This window comes from Rhinolophus sinicus, linkage group LG04 (assembly GCF_036562045.2).
Source record: "Rhinolophus sinicus isolate RSC01 linkage group LG04, ASM3656204v1, whole genome shotgun sequence".
Classification (NCBI taxonomy): domain Eukaryota; kingdom Metazoa; phylum Chordata; class Mammalia; order Chiroptera; family Rhinolophidae; genus Rhinolophus; species Rhinolophus sinicus.
Genome location: NC_133754.1, coordinates 59,420,694 through 59,431,181, shown reverse-complemented (window position 1 = coordinate 59,431,181; position 10,488 = coordinate 59,420,694). Strand labels below are relative to the sequence as shown.

Sequence of the window (10,488 nt, the reverse complement as noted above, 5' to 3'; positions counted from 1 at the left end):
GATGTTTGATAAAAGTAGAAGGTTAAATCAAATGCTCTGTTAGGCTCTTCTCAAGTTTGTTAGTATCCCCTACCTCATTTGTTAAACTTAAAAATATATATATGTCCTCTTTTAATGTGATCGAATATTTTTTTAATTATGAAATATTATTTCTTAAAATAAATCGAAGCAGTTATAATCTTAGAATATATTGTTCAAATGATGTACGGAACATTTCTGAAGTTCCAATATGCATTTAGAGTCCTCCTCCGTACCCTACTCACCACCAATCACTTATATATCTCTCTACATGTAACTAACTTCTGGTTTAAATAGTTTGCTTCTTTGGGATAAATACCCAGTTGTCAAAGGTCATCCTGGATCAGATTACCTTGTCAGAGTATTTGGGATAAGCCATGACAAAAGTTCTGGTTCATTTCCCTCCTTTCCAAAGTAGAACAAATTTGTCTCTGGGTTTAAAACCAATCTTTTCATATTGCATATCTATGGGGAAAAAAAAGGAGGGATTTTTTTTTTTTTTTTTTTCCTGAGGTGAGTTTGTTTGCCTGTTTGTTTTAATCAGCAGTCTTTAATTGTTTACTCAGCCTTGTGTCAGAGAAAGTCCATGGCACTCTGGAATTCAACCTCAGGACAACATTCTCCCGTGCCGCTGAGACACTGCGCAACTACCTGCATGTGAGTCTGAAGCTTCCTTAACCTGGATTTTTTATCTATTCGGAGCAGTTGTCTCTTCAGGAGCAGCTTCAGTGCAGATACTTCAAACAAAGCCATGGAACTGCGAAGTCGGAATTTAAAGACAACACCGTCACTATCTTTAGGAAGATTTCACATTTCTGAAGATTATGGCTTTCTTCTTCCTAATCCTCTGGTAAGGACAGAGACTTTGATCAGGTCAGAATAGGTTTCTTGAGATGCTAGTTTGTTTGTTTGTTGTTTCTTTAATTTATATAGTCGTTAAGAGAGATGCAATGCAAATACCAAACCCTCGACTTGGGAAAGATACTAGAAATAACACAAAGCATAATTACCAACAAAAGAGAAGTGAGAGCCACAGCAGAAAACAGCTCAAATGGAATGTTTTAATGCCAGTTTTTTGTAATAGACTGTTAGTTCAGTAAACTTATGAGAAAATCTGTAGTTATGAAGAAACAGACCAGGGACCTTGGGCGCTTTCAGTGATGGTAGGAGGGATTGCATATTCATAGAGAAGAGGAAGGAACTTTTGAGAAAGAACAGTACCTATTTCTTAATTCTCCTTAAGGTTCAAACTGTAATGTAATTCGATTTTATTAATTAACTATTATCAACACTGTTTCTTTTTCAAATGTATCTGAGTCCTATGATGTTAAAACTGCAAGAATTCATAGAAGCATCTAGTCCCAACCCCCACCTTTTACATTTGAAGTCCAGAGGAAGTGGCTTGCCCAAAGTCATATCAGTGGCAAAAGCAGAACTAGTACTCGGGACTCTTGACATTTTTTTTTTACTACATCATAAATAAAGGCCAAGACCACTCAATTAAAACCTCGGGATCTAATGTTGCCATCATTGCAATAATTTACTAGATCAATTTTTTTCCTCCGATAGGCCTAATTTGCCTTTTAACTGTGATTAAGCAATGGTCTGGAATTCAATGAGCATTTATTGAATACCTACTCTGATCCTTATTTACTTCTGAGTGTTACTAGAAGAATACAGATGACAATAGGACCCATTCTCTGGTCCCAAAGCTCCCTTGTAGAGCTGTTAGTTGTGAGACCAAGTCAAAAATCTGCAAGTAACTTGAGCATTACAAGTAATAACTTCAGGGTGTTGGGCAGAGTAGGATTGTAGCCCAGAGTACGAGACTATATTCTCTGACACTGCAATTAGGGTGACCAAGATTCTCCATTTACTAGGAACTGAAGGGGCTCCCACATGTGGGACTTTCAGGGCTAAACCAGAAAAATGCTGGAAAAACTAGAACACAACAGTCAACCTAACCTGCACTTAATAACTCTTGGGACCTTGAGTGAATCACAAGTATTACCTGACCCTTAGTTTTCACATCTACTGGATGGAGATCTAGTGCCACTCTCATCCACTGGATTGCTATGGAGAATGAAAATGTTTTGATAAATGTAATGTAAGTACTAAGAAGTCAATTCTCCTGACCTTCAGTTCAGTGCTTGTTAAAAGCTTCATTCTGTGTGTGTAACTTGATTCAGGAATATTCCCGTCATCCCTAGTTCACAAGGAGGAAAAGGCCAATAGGCCAACATGCTCTTATTGGGATTAAATACATACACTGAGCTGAGGAAAAATAATATTATAAAGTATATAAACATTTGGGAGAGCCACAGTGATTGAGTCCCCCTCTTTGCTGTTTCTTTTTTTATAAATGAAAAATCATAACAACATCAAGTGCTGGTGCCATACTGAGTCAGACCATATTTGTCCTGTGATTTGGTCAGTGGATACTCCAAGAAGAAATTTCTATTCCTGGGCTCATATAAAAAATTCCTTGGCAAACTTGTTCTATGTTTCATAGTCATGCCAGATGTCTGAAAACAATTCTGTTTCAGTTTTAGTTTTGTCTCATCTGTGTAAAAAGTTTAAACAGCTCCATTTCTGGGAAAAGGTGAGGAAGTAAGTTTCCATCAGAATCGTTACTGGTATCATGAGATGCTATCACAGCATCACCAGGCGCCAGCTGTGTTACAGCTGATCGGAAGGGGAAATTTCGGTCATTGACTTTGCTAAGGGCACGGATAGGTTTTGCTTTCCTTTAGTTTAAAGCAAGTGATGGAAGGGCTGTTCCTTCATGTCAATAGCCCAAAGATGCTCTTTCTTCAAGCTTAGCTGCTTCTTGTAAATATTTACTTCAAAGTCTCTCCACAGAAAACAATGTCAAGCTAATAAATAAGCAAACATTCTGCTCTGGAGAAGGGGTTGACTTGGTTTCAAATGCTTTACCGTGCTCTTATTATAAACTCCCAAACATTTCCTGGAGCCAATGTTTCAGTGTGGAAAATGTATACCTCTAAGACTCATGTCCCTAAATATCCTACAAAAAAATTTGCCAGATTATGTGAGTGTATGCATGTGTGCGAGCATTTGGGTGGTGGGGTGAGGTAAGTTTTCTTTAGACATAAAGAATATAGGGAAATTAGCTTATCAGGAAGGAAGGGACCATAGTAGGAGATTAGATTGGAGTAGAACTGAGAGACCTTGAAAGTTAGGCTCAGGAACTCAAATTTCAACATGTCCTGGAAATGACATGATGAAATTGTCATTTAAATATTTTCCTAGCAGAATGTTAAGTGCAGGGTCGATGAGAGCAGTGGTTCTTGAACTGCACACCACAGTGATTTGGGGAGCTTTAAAAAATACTGACACCAGAGCCTCATCCTGAACAGTTAATTCAGAATCTCTAGCCTAAGTGGCTCAGTATTTTAAAAACACAGAATACATGCAGGACAGTGCAGCTCCAGATCAGAGGTTGGGGGCAGAGGCTCCACTTAAGAGGCTGGCTGTAGAAATAAAGAGGCCATGGCTATGAGAAACTTGAAGTGCTTGAAAGTAGTTCAGATATAAAAACAAAGGAAAGGGGAAATGTTAAATGTACCGTGGAGCAGCAGGAAAGGACTGGTACAAATAGTCATGGGGATGTGAGGAACTTTATTCTTTATAGTGATCAAGCAACCATTTAGGAAAAAAATAAATACATATATACTCTTCTGTAGAAATTCAAAGCATTTGATAGAAGCAGTGGACTCCAGCTGCACAGAAGAAAGAATAGCAAAATAATTGCCGTGGAGAAAGGTGAGACGACAGATCCTCAGAAAGGATGAAAAAATTGGGCATAGGAAAATACATATCTGCTACTTTCAGTCAAAATGAGGCTCAAGAAGTATATTAGTTTCCTCAGGCTAGTGTAAGAAATTACCACCATTTTGATGGCTTGAAACAGCAGAAATTTATTCTCTCAGCGTTCTAGAAGTCAAAAGTCTGAAACCAGGCTGCTGGCAGGCCCACTCTCGCTCCAAAGGCTCTAGGGGAGAATCCTTCTGAGTCATCTTCTCATGGCTCATGTCGTAGAATGACTCCACTCTCTGCCTCCATATGCACATGACCTTCCCTGTGACTGTGTTTGCTCCCCTCTTGTCTATGTCTTTTCTCATAAGAACCCTTTTCTTTGGATCCACTCTAATCCAAGATGATCTCGTCTTGTGATCATTAATTAAATTGCATCAGCAAAGACACTTTTTCCAGATAAGGTTACATTCACAGTTTCCAAGTAGACATATCTATTTTTTTTTTTTTTTGAGGGGGTGGCAGGGGCAGCGGGGGGAGTGTGGTATGGAACAGCACCATTCAACCCACTACATGGAGTGAAGTAAAAAGATAAAGGGTTACGGGGAGGGAGGTACCTGGGCAGTGAAAGCTAAAACATTGTCTTGTCCTGAAATTACCAAACCTGACCAAGGGAGGGTGAAGGACAATGAAAAGTGAGGATGCAAAATATAAAATGGTCAATGAGACACATGACACAGTTCAATATAATTCACGAGTTTTGTCAGCATAATGTTAACTCATGTTCACCAATATGACATCAATGTTTTGAAGACAAATCACTTCCTATGCTGTTAAATTGTAGCTTTAAAGTCAGAGGAAAGCTAGAATATGAGACACAGTATGGGCAAAGGTTAGGCAACTAAGTTAGTGCACTTGAACTCAGGCTCCAGCCTTGTTTTTCATATGCGCCAACAGTAATTATGAAACCACAGTTAAGAGGGAAAGGAGTCTTTATCTTCTGTATACATTTAAATGGATGAACTAGAATCATTATTTTGAAACTATGGACTGTGGAGTGGGGACAGGGAAGAATAGCAAAGACATATTCTTGAGAGTGCATAAGTACTAAGAAATACAAAAATCTGACTAGATAGAAAAACAAATATCGTATGTTTCAGTGATAACTTGGTAATTGAAAGACACTTCCATACAATTTTAGTTATTTTTTCTTCATTTTTTTTTTCAACGATGGTCTTTAGATCCTTGGGAAATTATTCTCTGAGACTCATGAGAATCTTTCCTTTAAGACAATTTTATACATTAATTTAGCTGAGAAATATATAGTAAATAGTCAATATAACAAATCCTGATTAATGGCATAGGCAGGCTCTATAATAGTCATGCTGATTTGAGTTTGAGTTCCAGCTGAATCTCTTGTCAGTTTTAAAACTAACAGGCCATATTTAATCTCTTTGAACCTTATTTTTCTTGTGTGAGGACTATACTTCAGGGACATGCTATGAGTATCAAAGTAAGAAATCAGTGAAAGGGAGATATAATGACTACCTAAAGCTGCTTAGAATTCTGACACTCTAGTTTGAGTCTAGAACTAAACACTAGGACAGCCCCAGCACTGGATCTTATCGACGACAGGATAAGTGAGGACCGTACCGACCAGTTTTTCTAAATCATGACCAATTTGGAATAGAATATTTTATTCCATTTCATACCATAAGTATGCTAATATTTATCACACTATGTGTCTTTTTTTAAATTTTGAGATATATGATTATCATAAATATCACCCAACTGCCTTTAATAAACCTTATGGCCCTATTATTGATAAAAAATCTTTCAACTATATGTAATCTCAAGGATGAATGAGTCACATAAATCGATAATCCAATGTTTGAAACCTTACTTCACATTTTTCTTTACTGATTATTTAGTTTATTATTAATTTTTAGAAATTAGAAGACTACTGAGGAATGGTGGCTAATCATTAGCCACAAAATTTTTATGAAAAAGTATTATAACAGTGGTTATTTCATTACTAAATTACTAAGTATATTTAATAAAAATTGGAAATGTTTAAAAATGTGAAATTCATTATTCATAACTCCACCACTAAATCAAAATACCTTTGGTGTTTGGAGACAATTGAACTAAGAGTGTGTATAAGACTGTATGCCTGGGTGTGTGTGTGTGTGTGTGTGTGTGTGTGTGTGTGTGTTTGCAAAGTTGTAAGATTGCAATTCTATTGAATATCCAAACCTATATTCTACATTTTTAGCTCAATACTATAAAATAAACCTTTGCCTGAAATTAATTAGCCTTAATAAAACAATTCTAATGGTTGCATTAAATCCCACTTATATGATATAACACTGAAATTTAAATGGCATTAAACATTTTGGTTAATTTCAATTTCCTCTCTTTGTAAATAAAACTGATGTATAAAACTTCTGTGACTATTCTACCCTCAGTGTTTTAATTCAAACTAAGTGATTTGCACAAAAATTCCCTATCTTGTCCTAAAAATAACTAGTAATTGCTAGCTAATTTTGAGAACAATTGTTTAAAACTGTTTCCCATCTTTCATTCTAATCTCCAACCATTTGCTCTATTTCTCTAGAGTCAAACTACCCTCACCTGATTTACTAGTTTCTCAATTTTTCGGGCATTCTATTCTTTCTTTCTCTTTTCTTTTCTTTTAATTAAAGTTACTTGGGGTGATAATTTTTAGTAAAGTTACATAGATTTCAGGTACGTTAATTTTCTCTATTGTCTTTTTGTTCTCTCTTTCTTTTAGTTCTGCTCTGATTTTTATAATTTCCTTCCTTCTGCTGACTTTGGGTTCATTTATTCTTCTTTTTTGAGTTCTTCAGGGTGTAATGTGAGGTTATTTATCTGGGATTTTTCTTCTTTCTTGAGACAGGCCTGTAATGTATAAATTTCCCTCTTAATACTGCTTTTGTTGCATCCCAATAATTTGGTAGGCTGTATTTTCATTCTCATTTGTTTCAATGTATCTTTTGATCTCTCCTCTTACTTCTTTTTTGAGCCAGTCATTCTTTAAAAGCGTGTTGTTTAATCTCCACACATTTATGTTTTTTCCTGACTTTTTTTTTTTCAGTTGATATCCAATTTCAAAGCCTTGTGATCAGAGAAAATGTTTGGTATGATTTCAATATTCTTAAATTTGGTGAGGCTAGTTTTATGTCCCGGTATATGGTCTACCCTTGAGAATGTTCCATATACACTAGAAAAGAATGTATAGTCTGATGTTCTAGGATGAAGTGCTCTATAAATATCAATAATGTCCATTTCCTCTAATGCATCATTTAAGGCTGATATTTCTTTATTTATTTACTGTTTGGATGATATATCCATAGCTGTCAATGATATATTTAGGTATCCTGCTATAATTGTGTTTTGGTCAATTTCTTCCTTTAGTTCTGTTAGTAGTTGCTTGGTATATTTCACTGCTCCCTGATTGGGGGCATAAATATTGATGACTGTTATGTCTTCCTGTTGTATAGTCCCCTTTATCATTATGAAATGTCCATCTTTGTCTCTTGTTATCTTTTTGTGTCCTGAAGTCTGTTTCATCTGATATAAGTATAGCTACACCTGGTTTTCTCTGAATACCATTTGCTTGGAGTGTCAATTTCCACCTTTCACTTTGAGTCTGTGTTTTTCCTTGCAGCTGAGATGCGTCTCTTGGAGACAGCATACGGTTGGGTTTAGTTTTTTTATCCAATCTGCTACTCTGTGCCTTCATATTGGTGAATTCAATCCATTTACATTTAGGGTGATTATTGATATATGAGGATTTCCTATCATTCCATCTTTGGTTTTCTGGTAGGACGGTGTTTCCACTGTTTCTTTGCCTTTTTGTTGCTGTCTGTTATTTCAGTGTGGTGTATTCTACGATTTTCTCCTCTATTTCTTCTTTTTTTGTGTTATATATTTCAGTTCTGGATTGTTTTTTATTTTTATTTTTTTTGAGTGGTTACCATTAAGTTTATGTAAGAGAAAGTTTCATATTTAGTATTTAGAGTATTCCATTTTCTTCAGCATGCTGCCTTTCTCCATTCCCCTTTGCCAGTTCAGACCTTTAGTCTCTCACCTTTTATGTTTGTTGTCACAAGTTATCCCTATTTGTGCTGTGAGTTGATTTCTGCACTGCAGTAGCAAGTGGTCTTTTGGTCTTTTACCTCTTTTTTTTTTTTTTAGTGTTTTTCTTTTTCTTTACCCTGCATGGTATGTTTAAGTGTATAGTGTCCTATTTGGTTTAAGGCTTTCATTTCCTGCTTCTGCCTGTCTGTTCATAATACTACTCATTGTTTTCTATTCGTTTGCTTTTTTATTTCAGGTCAAATTGCATTCTTCAGTATTTCTTGTAGTGCAGGTTGTGTATTAGAAAATTCCCTCAGTTTCTGTATGTCTGGAAAGGTCTTTATTCTGTCTTCATATCTAAACGGTATCTTTGCTGAATATATTATTCTTGGCTCATAATTTCTCTTTCAATAGTTTGAATATTTGAGTCCATTCCCTCCTGGCTTGTAGAGTTTCTGCTGAAAAATCTGATGATAATCTAATGGGTTTTCCTTTGTAGGTTACCATCTTCTTTTCCCTGGCTGCCTTGAGGATTCTTTCTTTGTCGTTGATTTTTGACAGCTTCAATACAATGTGCCTTGGAGAAGGTCTGTTGTGGTTGTGGTAATTAGGTATTCTACTTGCTTCTTGGATTTGAGGATCCAGTTCTTTCCCAAATTTGGGAAGTTCTCGTCGACTATTTGTTTGAATATACTCTCTGTTCCCTTCTCCCTTTCTTCTCCTTCTTGTATGACCATTATCCTTATGTTGCTCTTTCTAATGAAGTCAGAAAGTTCTTGTAGAGTTCTTTTATTTCTTTTAACTCTCAAGTCTCTCTCTTCTTCCATCTGTCATTTCCAGATTTCTGTCTTCAATGTCACTGATTCTTTCCTCCATCTCATCAGCTCTATTACCTAAGCTGGCTATTTCACTCTTCATTTTCTTTTATTGAGTAAATCTCCAGAAATTCTGTTAGGTTCTTTTTTAAAATTTCAATCTCTTTGGTAAAATGTTCATTTTGTTCTTTGATTGTATTTCTGAATTCATTAAACTGCCTATCTGTGTTTTCTTGCATATCATTGAGATTTTTTTTTTCAGAACTTCAACCTTGAATTGTCTGTCATTGAAGTCACATATTTCCATGTCTCTAAATTCATTTTCTGGAGACTTTTCATTTTCTTCCTGAGCTGCCTTATTACCTTGGTTATTCATGGCAATTAATGAATTATGATTTCTCTTCCTAGGCCACTATAGGAGTGTGTTCTGCATTGGGTTGATAGGAAGAGGTCTTTCTTTTGCTTTCCAGTAGGTGTTGATGGAATGTTTTGTTGTTGTTGTTGTTGTTTTCTCTCCAATTGCAGCCTTTTATTCTCTTTAATGCTGTAGTGTTATATTTTTCTCTTGCACCATTCTAGCTTCTCACATGATGGGGAAGTTCCCTGGAAGGTGGGCTTTTCCTCTGAGAGCAGATCACCTGGGTTTCAGGGCACTGCCTCCATGGGGGTACGTGGAAAGCTTCTGCGTCCCAAAGCTCTTCCTGCAACCAGATTCAGAGCCTGTGTGCTTCTGGGACTCTGTTTATCCCTGCAGGCATCCACCCAGATAGGTGGCGGCAGAGGTGGGGTGGGTTGTGAGAGGTAGTTCTGAGCAAAGGGGGCAACTACCAGCACAGTTATTCTTGAACCTAAGGTTCCTTCTCTTGTACCAGAATTAGTTGGGCTGTGAGTCTGTGTATGCGGGGCTGTAGTTCTCAGAACTATAAATATTTTGTCTTTTTGGTCTCACACTGCTACCATTCTGCTTCTAGAACAGGGAGCGGTTGGCCAGGCTCTGTGCCTGTCTTCTGTCCTCTGCTTGACAGTGAGGGCTTAAAGCACTGTTCTGACCCTTCTTCCCTCAGTCTTTGCTCTGGGATCTCTGCTGTGAACGTTGGGTTCAGCCGTGTTATATACTGATCCCTCAGGAGGGACTGTGGACCATAAGAGGAGTGTTAGCAGTCTGGATTCTTCTCTCTCCCATGACTGCTGTAGCTCTGGAATGCGGGGAGCTTGGAGCTTGGAGCTTGGAGCTCTGAGCTCCGGCCTGTGTCCTGCAGCCCACGAGCAGCCCACGTCTCAACACTTTCCCCTACCCTCCTACCCCAGCCACCCCATTCACCCAATTTGCCCACCTTTAAATGATTTCAGTTGTGCATCCCTTAGTTTTGCCTGTGTGCTGTGCAGGGAGTCCTTTGTAGAATTATAGCTGTTCAATTTGTTGTAAATTCCAGGCAAGATTTCAAGAGGCTCACCTCACCCCGCCATTTCTGTGATGTAATCCACAGACCCCGTATGTCTTTAACCTAGAAATTTGATTTCAACATTCTTTTTTCAAAATTCTGTAAACATTCAGTTTATCAAGTCCTTTTGAAACAGCTTTACCATCCTGCTGATTTCCTCATTAATGAGCTAAATATATTTTGCACATATGTTTTATATTGGCATGAGTAATTTTTAAAAAACCTTTTTGATAATTATATTTTGACAGATAAAAAGTGTAGAAAAAATAATATAAAATGGAAAGTTGGTTTTTATAAAGAAAAGAAAACCAAATATTTTATTATTTTTGTCC

General features: G+C 36.9%; 1 protein-coding gene across 4 annotated transcripts in view; it reads left to right on the top strand.

The window, feature by feature from the left end:
* The first annotated feature begins 392 nt into the window (after positions 1 to 392).
* Positions 393 to 10,488, top strand: part of IDO2 (indoleamine 2,3-dioxygenase 2) — a 42,500-nt gene continuing 32,404 nt past the window's right edge. For 2 of the 4 annotated variants that reach the window (XM_019742136.2, XM_019742138.2), the window contains exon 1: positions 396 to 868. In XM_019742136.2, the coding sequence (XP_019597695.2) occupies positions 770 to 868 (99 nt within the window). In that variant the 5' untranslated portion in view covers positions 396 to 769. Of the gene's footprint in view, positions 869 to 10,488 lie in introns of all 4 variants that reach the window. The other 2 variants (XM_074329607.1, XM_019742137.2) reach the window with 2 other exon arrangements.